This window comes from Neurospora hispaniola (genome assembly GCF_033458365.1).
Source record: "Neurospora hispaniola strain FGSC 10403 chromosome Unknown B0T23scaffold_9, whole genome shotgun sequence".
In the NCBI taxonomy this organism is placed as follows: domain Eukaryota; kingdom Fungi; phylum Ascomycota; class Sordariomycetes; order Sordariales; family Sordariaceae; genus Neurospora; species Neurospora hispaniola.
Genome location: NW_026944414.1, coordinates 223,176 through 240,237, shown reverse-complemented (window position 1 = coordinate 240,237; position 17,062 = coordinate 223,176). Strand labels below are relative to the sequence as shown.

At 52.9% G+C, this 17,062-nt stretch overlaps 5 protein-coding genes across 5 annotated transcripts; 2 read left to right on the top strand and 3 right to left on the bottom strand.

The window, feature by feature from the left end:
- The first annotated feature begins 188 nt into the window (after positions 1–188).
- Positions 189–2,775, top strand: B0T23DRAFT_388905 (P-loop containing nucleoside triphosphate hydrolase protein). Its single transcript, XM_062837779.1, has one exon. It carries the CDS (start codon positions 372–374, stop codon positions 2,424–2,426), a length of 2,055 nt encoding a protein of 684 aa, XP_062688575.1. The 5' UTR covers positions 189–371; the 3' UTR covers positions 2,427–2,775.
- On the bottom strand, positions 2,757–5,489 carry B0T23DRAFT_366126 (FAD/NAD(P)-binding domain-containing protein). Its single transcript, XM_062836384.1, has 2 exons — positions 3,146–5,489; positions 2,757–3,082 (listed from the first exon to the last, which is right to left on the bottom strand). The coding sequence occupies exons 1-2, from the start codon at positions 5,148–5,150 to the stop codon at positions 3,066–3,068; spliced, it is 2,022 nt and encodes a 673-aa protein (XP_062688574.1). The 5' UTR covers positions 5,151–5,489; the 3' UTR covers positions 2,757–3,065.
- Positions 5,490–6,185: 696 nt separating this feature from the next.
- B0T23DRAFT_239075 (uridine kinase family-domain-containing protein) lies at positions 6,186–8,377 on the bottom strand. The gene is made up of 7 exons (XM_062834010.1): positions 7,764–8,377; positions 7,647–7,696; positions 7,431–7,575; positions 7,329–7,371; positions 7,185–7,270; positions 7,063–7,132; positions 6,186–6,997 (listed from the first exon to the last, which is right to left on the bottom strand). Exons 1-7 carry the CDS (start codon positions 8,076–8,078, stop codon positions 6,282–6,284), a joined length of 1,425 nt encoding a protein of 474 aa, XP_062688573.1. The 5' UTR covers positions 8,079–8,377; the 3' UTR covers positions 6,186–6,281.
- A 1,193-nt stretch (positions 8,378–9,570) lies between these two features.
- B0T23DRAFT_407899 (heterokaryon incompatibility protein-domain-containing protein) lies at positions 9,571–12,980 on the bottom strand (the record flags this gene model as incomplete). The annotated part of the gene is made up of 4 exons (XM_062839242.1): positions 9,571–9,783; positions 9,976–10,086; positions 10,124–10,385; positions 10,963–12,980. The coding sequence occupies 4 exons, from the start codon at positions 12,978–12,980 to the stop codon at positions 9,571–9,573; spliced, it is 2,604 nt and encodes an 867-aa protein (XP_062688572.1).
- Positions 12,981–14,786: 1,806 nt separating this feature from the next.
- B0T23DRAFT_238901 (CTLH/CRA C-terminal to lish motif domain-containing protein) lies at positions 14,787–16,120 on the top strand. Its single transcript, XM_062834008.1, has 3 exons — positions 14,787–14,974; positions 15,178–15,373; positions 15,619–16,120. Exons 1-3 carry the CDS (start codon positions 14,868–14,870, stop codon positions 16,057–16,059), a joined length of 744 nt encoding a protein of 247 aa, XP_062688571.1. The 5' UTR covers positions 14,787–14,867; the 3' UTR covers positions 16,060–16,120.
- Positions 16,121–17,062: the final 942 nt, after the last annotated feature.

Below are 17,062 nucleotides of genomic sequence, written 5' to 3'. Positions count from 1 at the left end.
CCAAGTCAAGGCTCCAAGCAGCTTCCGCGTTCACTGCCCAGCCGCTGTTGTCGCAGGCGGGCGGCAGGGCTGTTGTCACTGGACGGCGGCGGCGGTACGTACCCCAGACAGACGCTAGGTAGTGGGGTGTCTGCCAGGCTCCCCGGTGTCCCCGTCACTTGTCATTGTCATTGTCATTACAGGGTATTGGCGTATTATGTAATTAACTCCGAAGTCGCTTCTTACACCCGACTTCTACGTATGTATCAACCTCTTCAAGTACCATGTCATGTCACAGTCATTTATACATTCCCTCCGACTTCATCTGAGATGGTCACTTGAGATGTCCGGCACATCCAAGTTTTACTTGCCCAAATAACACCTACTTCAATATGCGCTTCCCACCACCCGGGACCACTGTCCGTCCCCCCATAATACGCATCACCAACGGCACTTTTTACCGGCACCAACCTTCCTCCCACGGCCACCCCAACCCACCACTCTTCTCCAACCTCACTCTCGATATCCCCTCCCATCCTTCGTCTCCGCACAACTGGGCCATCCTCGGCCCCTCCCAATCCGGAAAGACCAGCTTCCTGCAACTCCTCCGCGGCCAATACCTCTGCTTCCCGCCCACCGCTCGCTCCTTTCCCTACCTCTCAACCGAAGACGTCCCCGCCCGGCTGAGAGGAAACCCAGCCAAAGCGATTCAGTATGTCGGGTTCGACGCCACTTCCACGTCCGGGGGTCTAGGGGCAGCGGCGTCCAGTTACATTTCTGCGCGGTACGAAAGTCACAGGGAACAGACGGATTTTTCGGTGAAGGATTGGTTGTTGGGCAACACGGAACTTAACCCGACTTCGATGCCGGGGGATTACAAGGTGGACGACAAGTTGTTTGAACGGGTGGTTGTTGATTTGCGGCTGGACACCCTTCTCGACCTCCCCGTCTCGTTTCTTTCCAACGGACAGGGCCGCAGGGCCAGGATCGCGCGAGCCCTCTTCAAAGACCCGGAGGTTTTATTGCTGGATGAACCCTTCATGGGACTGGACCCGGCTACGGTCGCGGGCTTGAGTCCCTTGCTGCAAAGTCTAGCGGAGAAGAAGAGTCCGCGGTTGGTGTTGGCCGCAAGACCACAGGATCCCTTGCCGGAGTGGATCACGCACCTGGTGTATCTGCGGACAGACAGCCAGGTGGGCGCGATGGGCGAGCGTGGGATTGTATTGGATGGTTTGAGGGCCTACGTGCGCGGAGTATGGAAGGGCGGACTTTCTGAAGACGAAACAATGCCTGTTCATGCTCTCATCGACATCGGCCGCACCTTGACCAAGGATGGTATCAAAGGGGAGGGACTAGCCGAGGCACTTAGCCGCTCCCCAACCAACCAAGCACCCATCATCGACTCCGCCCCTGTTCCCAAGACCGAAAAAGAGGAAGCAGAAAAAGAACCTCTAGTTGAAATGTCCGGCGTCACCGTCCGCTACGGCTCCAAGACTGTTCTCGGCAACTGGCCTTCGGGCCTCCACTGGACCGTCCGCCGCGGCTCCCGGTGGGGCGTCTTCGGTCCCAACGGCAGCGGCAAAACCACCATCGTCTCGCTGCTCTGCTCCGACCATCCACAGACTTACTCCCTCCCCATCAAACTCTTTGGGCGGTCCCGCTTGCCCGAACCCGGATCCGGTCAACGCCCCTTAACTTTCTGGGACATCCAATCGCGCGTCGGCCACTCCAGTCCCGAAATCCACCAGTACATGCCTCGCCGGCTAACCGTCCGCTCCGTTCTTGAATCCGCATGGGCCGACACTTTTTCCTCCGTCCCCAAACTTAGCCCTGAAGCAACAGAAAAAGTAGACGCCACTCTATCCTGGTTCGCACACGAACTTAACCCATCCTTTGCCAGACGTTCGCACCACACTCCCGTCGAATTGGCTCAGGCAGACGACGACGAAGAAGCAAATCTGAAGTGGGCAAGAGATTACCAATTCGGCGAATTACCCTTTTCTTCCCAGCGCTTACTTCTCTTTTTGCGCGCCATTGTCAAAAACCCCGATATCGTCGTCCTCGACGAGGCGTTTAGCGGGATGGACGATGCCGTCCGCGACAAATGCATGCTTTTTTTGATGCACGGAGAGAACAAGACTTTTGCTTCTTCTTCTTCTACCGCCTCTACTCCTACGACCAAGAAGGCGGGTCTATCGGTAGCTCCTGTGGAAGTGGTAGATAGCGAGCAAGCCAAGGCAGGTAAAGTCAAGGTGCATGGGTTGACGGACGAGCAGGCCTTGATTTGCATTAGTCACATTAAGGAGGAAGTCCCCGATTGCGTAAGGGAGTGGGTGTGTTTGCCGGAGGCGAGCAGTGGGCTGGAGGCGAGGTTTGGGAGGTTGGATGGCCCGTTGAGGTTGAGTGGTAGGCGGTGGGGGGAGGTTTGGGGGGTTAATGGGAGTTGAAATCAAGTTGTGTGGAAGTTTGAGGGCAAAATTTATGGTGGACATGGAGAAAAAAGATACATGGTAGTAGATTTGACTTGACTTGGGATGTTGAAAGTGATGTGATTGATTGAAGGGGACTTGAGGAAGAATCAATGTAAGAAACGGATTAATATCAAGTTGTATCTATGTTTTTTGGAGGAGTGATTGTTTGGATGAGTCATGATAGGTTTGAACGCATGAAACAGCTTGTTAAGTATCAAGTTATCTCGAGGCATCATCGTATTACTCTTGTCAGGTAAGCCTGTAACCACTTTGGGGGAGTATATTGCTCTTATTGAACAAAGACAGTAAGTGGCAAGATATTAATTAATTGAAATCTATATAATTTTAAAACTTGCTTTTGGTAACAACTACTGCCTCTCAACCAATTCCCACGTCTAGAAAACCGAACCGCAATGAATAATCAAAAAAAGGATCATGACTTTCGTTAAGAGGTCGAGGTGAGGTGAGATGAATGTATGAATGTAGGTAACAGCCCGAGAAACAACAACAACCGCCACCAAAAACGAAAAAACGCTCGCTTTCCCGCTTAGCTCCAAACGTCCTTGCTTTTCTTATTGTGCCGAAAATAGCAAAAGGGATCAATGGTAGTCGGCTTTAGTAGCTCATCAAGTCTGCATTCACTTCGTTAGCAACATTTTTCAAACTGTTTCGTATCGCCTTGGATCAAGACTTACCGCGTCCAAACAACGCTCTCTTGCCCCAGTCCATGGCCATAAGAACCCTCGTCCGCAAACTCACGCTCTGCGTAAAGTAAATGCTCCTCCACGCATAAACGGCCCACAGCCCTCCGGAAAAGTTCCATCCATCTCCCCAGTCAAACACGGCGCTGTTGCCAATATACGCCAAACTGCCCAGATGCCTGTACTCAAACGCCTTGTACACAGCCGCATCCAGATCGCCCTCGTGAATCTCATTCGCCGACAGCCCCGGCGCCGCGCGCGCAAGCTTGTTGAACTTGTGCGCTAGGTACTGCCCTTGCTGGTGGGCGCGCTGCGCGGTGGCAGGGAGGGAGGTGAGCTTGCTATCGATTTGCTTCAGCAGCTCGCGCAGCTCGCCAAAGTCGAGGGTGCCGTTCTGGTCCTTGTCGTATTCCTCAAACAGCTTGTCGAGTCGCTTCAAGTGGGCGGTAGCTTGTGGAAAGCGCTTCTTGATCTGCTGCGCGACGTCGCGCCAGTCGGAAAAGTGCAGCTCGAGGCTTTCTGGGTCCTTGCCGTGCTTCCAGGCGAGGTTGCGGAGGAAGGTGATGATGTGGTCGGCGACGTTGTTCTGGATCGTGGAGCAGTCGCCAATGGCGTACACGTCGCCCAGAGGTGTGCCGTTGAGACGCAGGTGCGTGTCGGTCTCGAGGGCGTGTCGGTTCGTTTGGGCGGGACCGAGTTGGCGCGAGATGCGCTTGCAGAACTCGGCTTGCGAGACGCCCGTCGACCAGAGGCAGAAGCCCATGGGGAGCTCCTTGGTCACGGTGGTCTTGCCGTCGGGGCCTAGCTGTGTGAAGAGGATGGACTCGGGGCGGACTTCGGCTACGCGAGAGTTGACTAGTACGTCGACTTGGTCGCGCGAGAAGCGGTCCTCGGCATACTTGGAGACGGCTTCATCGTACGTGTTGAGAATGTGGTCGCGGGACTGGATGAGGTGGACGGAGATCTCGTTGCGCAGGAGACGCGGGAAGTGGAGGGTCAGGTCCTCGTTGAGAAGGTCGAAGAGCTCGGCGGCGAACTCAACACCGGTGGGACCGCCGCCGCAGACGACAAAGGACAACAGCCGCTTGCGCTCCTCGTCCGAGGTGGTGGGCAGGCAGGAGAGCTCGAGGTTTTGGATAATCTTGTTGCGGATCTGGCGGGCGTCGTTGATGTCTTTGAGGAAGTGGCAGTTCTCCAGACCCTTGACGCCGTGAGGGTTGGTGGTGGAGCCGACGGCAATGACGAGCTTGTCGTAGGGAACGTAGAAGCGCACTTCGTTGCCACGGGGGTCCTTTTGAGATACCTCGACCAGGCGGGAGGAGAAGTCGACATCTTCGGCGGCGGCACGGACATAGTGGCCCTTGACTCGGTCGATGATGTTGCGGATGGGCTCTACCAAGGACTTGAGCTCGAGGGTCCCCACGGTGGCCGAGGGCAGCATGGGCGTGAAGAGGAAGTAGTTGGCCGGGGAGACGACAGTGACATGGTAGTCATCGGGGTTGAGCTCCTTGAGCAGAGCAACACTGCCCCAGCCACCACCCAAGATGACCAGTCGGGGTTTCTCCTTGTGCTTCTTTTTCTCTTCGCTGTCGTCGTCGTCGAGGAAGATCTCGAGGATGGGTAGGTTCTTGGGACCGCCGCGACGCGGGTTTAGGGCGAGCTTGGGGACAGTAATGTCGCCCTGATTTGTCGCGTGGGAGCTGTAGGTCGAGGCATCGTAGAGGAAGAAGGCGACGAAGCTGAGGCCGACAAATGCGATGGAGCTGCCAAACCAAGCAGCGGTGCGATAGCCAAAGTTGAGGAGCCGTGACTGGGTTCGCGGTAGTGGTCTGCCTGACAATTGGCGTTGGCTGATGAGGGAGAGCTTCTCAGGACGGCGTAATTGTAGACTCTTTGGTAGGGTGAACAAGTGTCGCGTTGCTGTCGTCGAGGTCAAAGTCAAAGTTGGAGGAGCTGTAGGAAGGCCAGAAGCCCGCGCAACTCGATATGTGCGCAGCATTGTTTTGCAGTATGGGAGTTCAGTTGGCGACGGTGTGTTGCTGTCGGTTGTCTGCTGTTGTTTACTTTTTGCTGCTGTGCTGCTTTGGTATGACGTCAATAGCCAAGGCAGTGTGTGATAAGGTCCGGGCGCTTGGTGTTAGGTCAGTGTAGTGTTTAATGTTAGTGCAGCCAGCAAGGGAAGAAGGCTCAGTCAGTTTTGAGGGAAAAGAAAGAAGGCAAGGAATTGTTCACATGGAAGCCAGCCCGTTTGTATGTTTTATTCGGGGAATTTCTTTCAGGAACTGACGTCGGGTCTTGTCTTATCTTTGTCGCATTCCGCTTGATTGTCCGTTCCGAGTAGTGACGGGATGATCTGACTGGGGGCCCAACTAACAGCGGGACGCCCGCCCCTGTTGTGCCCTGTTATGCCCCTGTCATCCCCGTCACTGCCCTGAAAGTGCACCCTGCATTGAGCTTAGTCCAAGACTGGTGTGCTTGTTAGCTCAAGACCTCGAGTCAACTTCCTTGGGCGATTTTTATCAAACAATCCATAATTAAAGTGAGATCCTACCTTAGTATACTCTTGCCGAGATTCAGGATACTATACATATTGAACTTTATTAATAGCCCACTGAATTGTAAGGTCCCTGGCTATCTCGTTTCGTCCTCCTGGGGCTCGGACAAATCCGGGATAGCTCTCGTATAGTATCTCAGCTGAAGAGTACCGAGCTAACAGACTAACCAGCATTGGCTTGTGTCCCGATACCGGCGGTCCCGAACCTGCTTCGAGTTCGTCCAATGTCAAACGGGTTAGGGTTGAGATCAGAATATTCCAGATATCAGGGGTAGGGTCGGGTCAACGGGTGACAGAGTTGACCACCACAAGGGAACCAACACCTGGTCCGTCTTCCATAGCATTTTCCGAAAGTTTCCGAAGTAATCATAGTGTAAAAGCATGAGGATGATCTCGCTGTCATATCCACTACCACTAGCAACATCATCAACCTTAACAGAACAGCCTGCTTGACTCCATCCATTCCATATACGCCAGATCCATGCTACAACAACAACACCTAGTATGTGGGAAAAAAAAGAACTATGCAAACAACAACATCAATGACCATCACCATCTCTTCTTCTTCTTCTTCTTTTAACACCTGAAATACCTCTTTTCCACCCACCTCTCCTCCACATCCTGAATCACATTCCCCACCACCACCGTCACCTCCGGAAACACCGTCGTCAGCCTATGCAGCCCCAACCTGCCCGCGCTATACGTCGCCAGCACAATCCGGTCCATCTTGACACCATGATCCACCAGGACCTGCACCGCCATCAGCGCCGATCCGCCACTGCTCATCTGCGCATCCAGCAGCAACACCGCCTCGTGCTGGTCAATGTCCTTGGGCAGCGCCAGGTAATGCAGTTCCGGCTCGCCCGTACGCATATTACTCTGGATCAGGACCCGGCCCGTCTTGCAGTCGGGCAGCACCCGTTTCAGTCCGGCCTCTAGAGCGGCGCCGCCGCGCAGGACGACCACGGCCGAGACTTGGCCTCGCGGTCGGAGACCGGCGTATTCGCGGTTGAGCGGGGTCGTGATGGTGGTGGACGCAAAGGGGATGTTGTCCATGGCCTTTTCGATCAGCAGGGTGGTGAAGCGGTTGAAGTAAAAGATAAAGTCCTCCTTGGACGTGTCGATGTCGTGGATGAGCGTGTTCATGCCGCGCAGCTGCGGGGTTTGGTCGAGCTGGACGACCTTGTTGGATAAGGGCTGGTGGCGCGCTTGCGATTCCAAACGGGTCAGGGCGGCGCGGTGGCGTTTGGACTTTTCGAGAAGTTTTTGTTGGATGAATTGGGTTACCATGGCTACAAGTGTGGCGGGTGTTAGTATGACCGACGCAAACAGGGGTTTGAAAATGGCCTAGACTTACTCATAGCCACGTGGTTCTCGACACCGCGGGGGACGATAATGTCGGCCACCTTCCTTTGGGGGTCGACGAACTGGGCATATGTTAGTGAGGTTCTTTGCGAAAGGGGGGATTCAAAGGCTCACCTTTTCAAAGTTGGGCTTGACATAGTTGAACCATTGCTTGATGATGCCATCAACGTCGCGACCACGATCCTTCACATCACGCAAAACTGGGGTACTCTGTCAGAACATGAACGATGGGCCACCAAGTGTCGACGGGAAACCCACTTCTTCGGGAAAGGCAAGTGTCGGCATCAGCCTCACAGAAGATCTGTAGTGAAATAGTTAGCATGTCTTGACTACACCTGGCCAAGTTGTAAGGAGACGTACCTTCATATCCAGCAGTTCAAGAACCCTAGGATCGTAGAGAGCAAAGATGCCCTCAAGAATGAGGACGTGTGGCGAGTAAATGGCGGTAGTCCGGTCGAGGCGAGCATGTCTCTCAAACGAGTAGACCGGAATCTCTGCACGCTTGCTGCATAGACAGATACAATGAGCCCACTTTCACTTTACTTCCTCACTCAATGACATTGCTCAAAAACTTACCCAGCCTTGAGATCCTGCAACCGATCTACCAGGACATCAAAGTCCAGTGCCTAGACATTTTGCACTGTTTTAGGACATATCTTCAAGACTACAACCCTTCCTCAAAGACAGACTTACCTCGGGCGAATCAAAATCATACTCATTCATAAACGCCTTCCTGCTCGACTCGGCATCTAAGCTCTTGTAGAACGAGTCGATGGACAAAATCACCACCCACGGCAGGTTCAGCTTCTTCACAATCGCCTGCGACAGCGTCGACTTGCCCGACCCCGAACTACCAGCGATGCCGATGATGCTGACATCGGCCCACGGAGGCGCATAGTGCGCCCGCTTGGCAATGGTGCTGTCGGGGTTCTCGACCACGCGCACGTCGAGGCCCTTGATGCCGTCTGTGAGGCTGTCGACGAGGTCGCGGGGGGTGTCGCCGCGCATGGTTGGTGAATGTGTTGATTGGTTGGGTACCTGTAGAAGTAGGGATGCGACAGGTACAGATAGACGAGTACCCGAGATTCGGCAACGGGAACGGGAGGACGGGTATGTTGTGTTTCCCTCAGGGGCGTTGGGTTGGTTGGTTGGTTGGTTGATGCCGTATGTACAGGAATATCGCTGTTTCGGTGGGAGATGTAGGTAGGTTGTACAGATTGTATAGTGTATAGATAAGGGTGGAATGTAGCGAGGTATAGATAGGTAGGTTTTATATCTCCAAGGGGTTTGGTTGATGATGATGTGTTGTGTTATCGTCTAGTGTCACCCCATCAACATCATTGGTTGCCTTTCTCTTGGGAGTTCAGGGTCCTTTGAAAAGGGAAGAGTTCCACTTGGCCGCCGGTTCGAGGAGATCCGACGGACTGATTGATGCAAGGCGGAAAAGGAGGCGGGTTCCTTTGTGAGAAGATGCGGTCGGTGACTGCAGGTCTTATCCAAAAGAGAAAAGGCCGAATGACGACTGGAGGAAAAAGTAAACCTTGCGAGCCGATGTTGATGATGATGATGATGAAGGGGGTGTGTCTAGACCTTTTTTGAGAAACAAAATGCAGGTGCACGATCCACGAGTCGAGTCGAGGCCGGACGAAACACGCGACACCACTTGGCGGCTGCTAAAAGAAAGCTTTCACACTCCAAAAACCCTCACACGACACACACCACCCGAGGGCATCCTAAAAAAAATGCAAATGTTTTTTCTGACCCAACGTTCTGGACTGCTGCCATCCACCGTGACCCCTCCCAACCCACTGGCACTGGACCAAGGACCCCACGATATCAAAGAAGCTGGACATGCCGCCCGATGTCACCCCAAGACAAGGCTGTCCCCTCTTGGCCACCTGCTGCTTATCAACCAATCATCCTCGTGCCGCATGCAACCTTGCTGTGGCTTGACATCCATCCAATCTCAAGGAGGCGACAGTGATTCGTCAATATGCGCCACATGGCAAGGCCTCGTTGCGACACGTGCAAGTGCGCACCACTTTGGGGTTAGGGTTAGGACATATTGTCACTCGACACGACAATACAAACATGTCCACGGCAAAAGAGAGAGGAGCAGAACGGACTGGCAACAATCACAAAGTACATCACCAAAAGACATACGGAGCAGAAGGGTGAAAGATGCAAAAAAGTAAAAAAACATACAACACCAGGGATTCGCTGGTCGTCACCGACCCAACTACTAGTCTGGCCCTCACTGGCTTATCTATGGGAGAGCGGACGGGATCCCGAGTTTTCCAGTGGGTATGGTCGTATGTGATATTCTCTTCCGATTCTACCATCTATAAGCTAGCATTGAATCATTAGCTGCCCTACGACTTGCACCAACCTCCGAAGTAGCTTCAACCAGCGACGCAACTCGATGGCCATCACTCAGTGAATCCAACCCGATCTGATGCAGGTTTTCCTCACCGCGCAGTCCCACGACGGATAGACCGATCTACCACGGACTAACCCCGTACACACCAACCACCTTTCCAGCATCGACATCCTTCTCACCCTTTACGACCGTTGCCACTCGATTTCCCCCGTCAGCCGGTTCCGCCGCCCCTCTATTCCTCAGCGACGCAGCATCACCCGTAAAGTTAGTGGCGCACAGTCCAGGATCCGCATCAATGACGAGGATTCCTTCCGGCTTGAGTCTAGCAGAGTACTGCGCGAGACGATAGGGAAAAGTTAACCACCCGTCACTGGAACCTTAGTTGCCTAGGAATGGAGGAAAACTGACCATAGTCATAAGCATATTCAACGCCGCCTTACTGGTGCGATACTCGGTGCCGTGCGGGTGGTAGTACGGAGACGTCGCGTCCGCCGCGTGGGTGATGGATCCCATGCTCGAACTGACAAACACCAAACGCGGCGGCCTGTGTTCCGAAGCCATGCGCAGCAAGTCGAGAAACGCCTCAGTTACAGCCAGTGCGCCGACCACGTTGGTCTCGAGGACCCGCCGGAGCGTCTGGGCCGGTTGTCGAGATGATGCCTGCGTTGTTCACCAGTACGTCGAGCCTGCCAAAGTCGGCTGCCACACGCTCGACTGCGGCTGCGATGGACGCTTCGTCCGTCACGTCTAGAGGTACCGAGGAGGCGGTACCCTTCGTTGCCTTTACGCCGGTGCCGACTTCAGCTTGTAGTAGCGCCTGAACTGCCGCCTTACCTTTGCTGATGTTGCGGCTGCCGAGAATGACATGGTAGTCGGCTGAGGAGTGGACCAGATTCTTGGCTGTCTCATAGCCGATGCCTTGGTTTGCGCCTGTCCTGGTGGTTAGGTAGTCTCGTTATTCACTCGAGGTAGCCAAATGGTCTCCCATACCGGTGATCAAGACAATTATCTTTCCAGAACGAGGCATGGCTAAACGTTTCCTAGGTAAAGGTAGGTAGGAAAATTATGTAGGGATGCTTTGAGGTTCAAGTTGATGTGGTGAAGCAGATGCGGTACGTCTTTGAAGGGAGGGAGATTTTAGAGCTCCATGATGTATCTATGAGGCCCGTACTACACACAGTATCTCGTATTGTTTTCGCTAAACTACAGACACTGGGAGGGATGTGCAAGGCCCTATTCAGAGCAGCGGCAAGACGATTCAACGAGATATAGCTGAATATCAATGTCCTGAGGGTGAGACGAGAGGTCATTCTGGCCACGCACGGGCGTCTTTCGTACCACCGAAGCTGCTTAGCCTCGGGAGTTGGCCGGGAGGTATTGAACAGGTTCAACATCTCCACAATGGCGAGGCTGGAGGGAGTCCATCAACTCGAGCGATACAGCCGTGAACCCGCTGATGGATATCCGGTACCTCGACACGGCGTCGGTTAGTTGTAAGCTGGTCAACACAACCTCACCTCCATCTCCCTTAATAACTCAGCCAGCGGTGTCCACTTGGCTTTATACTTTGGGTATTTCACATAAATCCTTATCTTGTGAACGCGTTCATACATTGTTTCCGGTCGTCCATCCAACATCCTCGTCACGGGCCTCAACAACAATGCCAATAGAAATCCGTCTGGCTTGCCATAAAGGGCCCGTCCTGCCAGTATCAGGGCGAGAGCCTGTACCTCTTTCCCCTTGCTAAAATGACTTCCGGGTTCCGCATCCTCCAACAATCCCCTCGGAAAGTCAATTGACCTCCCTTCCATAAACTGCGGCCACGTAACCGTCCACTTGCCAAACTTCCTCCACCAATCCTCGTTATTCTCCTCGCCATCGCACCACGTGAGCCTCATATCCAGCACGGTCCCCCTGATAACCAGACGTGCCGGGATTTTGTGAGCGGCAATTTGTGCCAGCTCCAAGATCTCTTTGTTATCTCGCTCCCAGTCTAGTCGCCTCCATGTAGTTGCCTTTGGTGTGTGTGCGAGGCTTGGGTCCGCTTCAAGCTCATACTCTACATGAACCTTGGTGCGGCTATCGAACATCTTGGAATACAATATGTCGCGCTCGACTATACACGTCTTCCAACCCGCCCACGCCCAGCTGGGGAACCCCGGCCTCCGAAAGTGTGACCGCTTTTGCAGTAGCTGTAAAGGATCACTATCGAACTTGCGGAAGTGGCTCCAGGAATCGGACCAGAGGAGGCTTTCAACTAGTCTGTAGGTGAGACTGGTCGTTACATCCACCTCCACTTCCAGGGGCAGTTTCGGGTTCGAATCTGTCTTTCCCGGGGGCATGTTCTCATAAGTTTCCCAAAAGGTCCGCAACTCACAAGTCCACAGCCTTTGCTGATTTGATCCATTCCCCTTCAGGTGGAAAGGAGCAATGGGCATGCCGTAAAAGAAGGAGATCCCGTCCCCTTTGTGATTGTTCGACTGATCCGCTGTGTACATGTCAACATACTTGTCAAAGATACCAGCAACAGCATCGAGAGTGTCGGCATCAAACGAAAGCTGTCTTTGGCAAAATTCCTTGATTCGATCCCAAACGGTGTCAGGATTGGACCAATCCGTTATTCGACGGGGGAAGATGAAGCCAAAGTTGGACTCTTCGTCGTCCAGGGAGAGGCAGCGAATCTCGTCAAATTTGTCCCCGTCCTTGACATCAGAACCATGCCCACCGCTAGGGCCATCAGGAATCGGCAACGACAAGACCTCGTCCCCATGCATCTCATAACACTGAAAATACACCATCTGGTCCGTAAACACCAGCCTCCGCCTAGAAAGGAGTCCCTCCTGGTACGTCCAGCCGCGGGTATGCCACTTTGAGTCCATGATGGCGGCTCTCGGCCTTTCGTATAACGCCAGGGAAATCCCCTTCCCTGCTGCAGCAGCACCGACCTGAACAGTAAGCTGTTCGGCCCTCCGACGCTCGCTAACCCCCGGTAGCCCATACTCGGGTCCATCGCCAGCGGCGGTAATGATGGTCAACACGGAGCGGGAGTAGATGCGGCCCATGTTCTTGACCTGGATCTGCTTGGCTGGCAGGTCGTCCTGCGGGATGCAGTAGCGGTCGATCCAGAGGTATCTGTACCCGAGACGCTGGACGACTTGGATTGTGTCACTGATGGTTAATGGCAAGGAAGTTGGCAGGGACAGTCGTTGTTGAGAGTTGGAAGGGTGCTTGATCTTGACAGGTCCTTCAAAGAGACCTTGGCCCCAGACATAACTGAGGGTGACGTATTCTGGTGGCGTCTGTGACTGCTCTCCACTGCCGGAAAGGGAGGCAAAAGACACAATGTTTCCCGTGGTGCAGTCGATGACTTGGAACCCGGGGATCTCGTCAGCCTCGCGGAAGTCGTCGCACAATACATGTCCGGACCGACAAAGTTGCAGCCACTCTCTGATGAGGCGGTAGTTGACCTTGTCAGGAATAATCTTTCTGGCCAGTAGCCCACCACCCATTTCTCTAGCTCTTATCAGCATTGTCGTCATCGAAGAAGATGAGTGGTCATGGTCGACAAGAGGCAAAATCGCATGTCCGTTGCTCTGGGCATCGAAACGTGCAGGCCACCAAAGCCCAACGATTTGCAATGCCAAAACATCGTGCACGTAAACTCTTGAAGAAGAGTCTTTCTCCCCTTGGTCGACATGTCGCAGTCGAAAGCCTTCAAGGGAGTGGAAACCCTTTAAGGAGACGTCCATTCGATCCTGGCCTTTCAGCCCCTCAATATCATTGGTGCGGATCTTACACTCGAGGTAGAAAGTGCAAAAGGCACACGTTGTTGGGTCGCCGGGGGTTGGCCAGCCATGCCTCGCCCGGGCATTGAGTGCGGCAAAACAGTTGCATATCAATCGGCTTCCGCGGAGGGGACGGCGGTGACTTGTGAAGATGGAAAAAAAGTCAATCCGGCTGCATGCTTGGCAGAGCTGCACTGTCCCCGAGGATTTCGGTCTCGTCATGTGTGGCAGCGAAGGCTACAAGTACATGAACTTTCGATTGGAGCCCATCAACCTCGTACAACATGCAAGGTTGCTGCTGTGGCTGGAATCTGGAGACAGTGGCACATTGGATGGCCGTGTTGCGGCACTCGATCGTGTGGAGGGCAGTGATGAGTTGAAGTAAGCGAAGAAGGATCTGCAAGTAACCAATTGACTCTGAATAGAGAAGGGTGAGTGTGAAGTCTGGAAAGGAGTAGACCGACTAAGCACACTACTACTTTCAAGGCCTGGCGAGGCGGGATTCTCATACACCGTGTACTAGGTACTTTCAAGCTGTCAACTACATGCCCGCCTTCCCTCTGTGGCTGTGTAGGCCTTCCCATAGTGGTGTAGCCTTGCGCTCCTTCCCTTTTGTCGTGATGTCCTTATGATAAACAAGAGGTAACTAGAGGTAATCCGCCTGTGTCATCCCGGGCTCCTTCAGAGGTTAGGGCGAGCAGGTAGGTACCTTACTGTAGTGTACAATTCAATACTGGTTTGTTTGTTAGTTTGGTTCCTCGGCCATGGGTTGAACAGGGAAAATCTAAACCTCTCATTGGTCTCCCAAAGAGAAAATTGGCCTCCGTTTGAAGCGTTATGGGACAATAGCCAGGGTTGAAAACGCTATATAAGCCTTCTTATGCCTCTCTCCGTCTTCTTCTAAGGCCTTCAAAGACTAAAAAGATATAAGATAGTAGTCCCCGACGGCACCCGTCCGCTCAAAACCCGAACACTTTTCCATTCTAGTAGCCTGAGAGTGGAAGTGGGCGTTTTTTGTACCAAACTAACAAACAAACCAGGGTTAGATTGTAGTAGTGTACTAAGGCAGCGATCTCCTATGTCCCCACAGTCCCCTCGGTTTATCAAGGCCCGCGGGTCGGGGCACAATGGGTGTTGCCCCGCCAAAGTGCCCTGGTCACTCGAACCAACAAGAAGGGAAGCTCGAGCACCATCACGCACGGGCCGCATTTGCTTCCGAACGAACCTTGGCCTTTGGTTCAATTCTGCCGTCTGCTCCCACTCGGCTCCAACTCCACGTCGATATCCGCAATTTCTTCACGTCCACCCCCCATCTGCGAAAAAACTATTTCTACGCCGAAAATCTGCGTCATCCCAAGTTTCTTCTTTTCTTGATTCTATCTCTTCTAACCACAACCGGGCTTCCGGTTTCGGTCTACCGCTCGCGCGTGCGGCATTCGGTGACTTCACCAGTGTGCTGGCACACGTGAAAGAAAACCGATGCGGCAGTTTGATTAGCAGCGTTCTGGCTCATCCACTCTTCGTCGTCGACACCCGTCTGCTTCATTGCTCCCACGGGCCGGCTGGTTTGAGCCTCTTTTGACATCTCGCCCTACCATCACCACCATCCAACGCCATCGGCCATCACCAATAATGGACCTTCACCGCCGAGTACAATCTCAGACTTCCTCAACTTCAACTGCAACTCCCTCCAAACATGCTTTTGAAACGAGGGTGGCCGACGTCAAGTCGCCAAAGAGGTAAGCTTCATCCTTCTCTCGCCTCCCCCATACTGCACCCAGCAACATGATGATCGCATTTAATGGGAATCTCTCTGATATCCATGAGGAGAAACTCTGCATCTAATCTCGAAAAAGCCTGAACATTGCTGCATTTTGTCTTTTCATCGAAGCCACCATCACACACGCTGTTTGGCATTGGACAATGGCTAACAGCATGACAGTGACATCAATGCTTTGATCCTCGACTACTTGATGATGGAGGGATATCCCAAGGCCGCCGAGAAGTTCCAGAAAGAGGCCAACTTGAAGCCCAGGCAGGAAGACCCTACCATCAATGCTCGTCAGCAGATCCAGCACGCCATCCATGTTGGAGACATTCAGAAGGCCATCTCTGACCTGAATGAACTCGACCCTGGTGTAGGTTCACCCCTCTACTCTTTACACTCCCTCCTTCCCTTGAGATGATTAGAACACGAGTTTCAATCATGCACCACGCATAAGCCTTCCGGTGAACCTTTGGGTTGGCCTTCGGGTTGATCCTTGGGCTAGCCTTCGGGCTCTTTGATGAGAACCAACCACTTCTTTATGATTCCTCAACCATACATTAACTTTTCTGTCACGCATCCAATTCCTTCCGGACCTTGACTAACAAAGTTGCTCAGATTCTGGATAGTGATCCTCACCTGCACTTTTCCCTGCTTCGGTTGCAGCTTATTGAGCTCATCCGCAACGCCAGAGGATATGATCCCTCGGCAGCCATCAACTTCGCCCAGGAGAAGCTTGCTCCCCGTGCTGCTTCGAACGAGCAGTTCCTGAAGGAGCTCGAGAAGACGATGGCCTTGCTCATCTTCCCGGCTGATAAACTCCAGCCCGACCTGGCCGCGCTCCTCCACTCTGACCTGCGCCGTAACACGGCAGCTCAAGTGAACGAGGTAGTCCTGCAACGACATACGGAGCGGCGTGAAGCTGCCATCCGTCAACTTGTTCGCATGCGTGCATGGGCCGAGGCATCGTGTCGGTCCAAGAAGAGAAACCTTCCTGACCGTATCGAGCTTGGTCTCAACGGGGATGATAATGGGCATGACCCCATGGTCACGACTTAAGCCTTGATGTGCCTTTAGGTTTGGGGTTTGCCTTTTGCTTTTCGGGCTTTTTTTTCTCTTTACAGGACTGGAGTTTTCTCCTTATAATTGGAGGTTCAACGGGTTGAAGCATGCTGAAGGCGTTAGGACAGGCGGTAGAACACGACGCCTTGGGTTGTTATTGAGGCAGAAAGTATTGCCAGCGATTGGTTCATCGCACTATTATTACCATCCGAAGAGGGGGTTATAGCACTTGGTGCTCTATTGACACAATGCAATAATGTTTTGACGGTCAACATTTGTTCTTCTGGTGTTATGCTTCTGTCTCTTGCTGTCACAGCCATCATGTTGATGTGTTGCTGTCCCATAACGTTGGTGATGTCAGGGTGTTCCTTAAATTACGAATCAAGAATGCCTACACGCAGACCCATGAGCACTTCCATCTCTAGAGCCTCAAGCTTCTAGCGTGTTAACCACCACTTTCTTATTCTCAAGTCTCATGCTTGAACAACCTGCTCATGTCTTCCGGATCTCCGTACTCTCTTGATGACCTGGTTCCGCTCCGTACTACCGCCATTTGTCCAATTCCTTGCTCTAGGTAAGGTATTACAATAGAGGTAACATCTGGTCTCTCACAAGTAGAAGTCTGGTCCACTCAAGCGCAGAAGAGTGTACTGTTGCCAACACTTCTTTCTAGACCGGCCTCCCTTAGCCCATGGTCAACTCGATTCAATTCAAACCTGTCTAAGTAAGGTTCCAAAGCAAAAAGCCCAACAGAGGTGCGAAGGAAAAGGAATGTATCGTGTTGCAAAAACGAAATGCTTGCTCTAGGTTTCATTTCTCTCTTATGGTTCCGTGGTTCCCATATTTATCGAACGAACGAACAAGCCTGTATGTACCTGTTACTTGTCCGTCTTAGAGAGGTTTCCGTTCTTCCCTCTTTCTTCTTTGTTGTTGGTAGGTATGTACCTGTAGCAATTCTTCACAGAGGTTCAGTTGATCCCTCTTTTCCTGTACCCTCTCT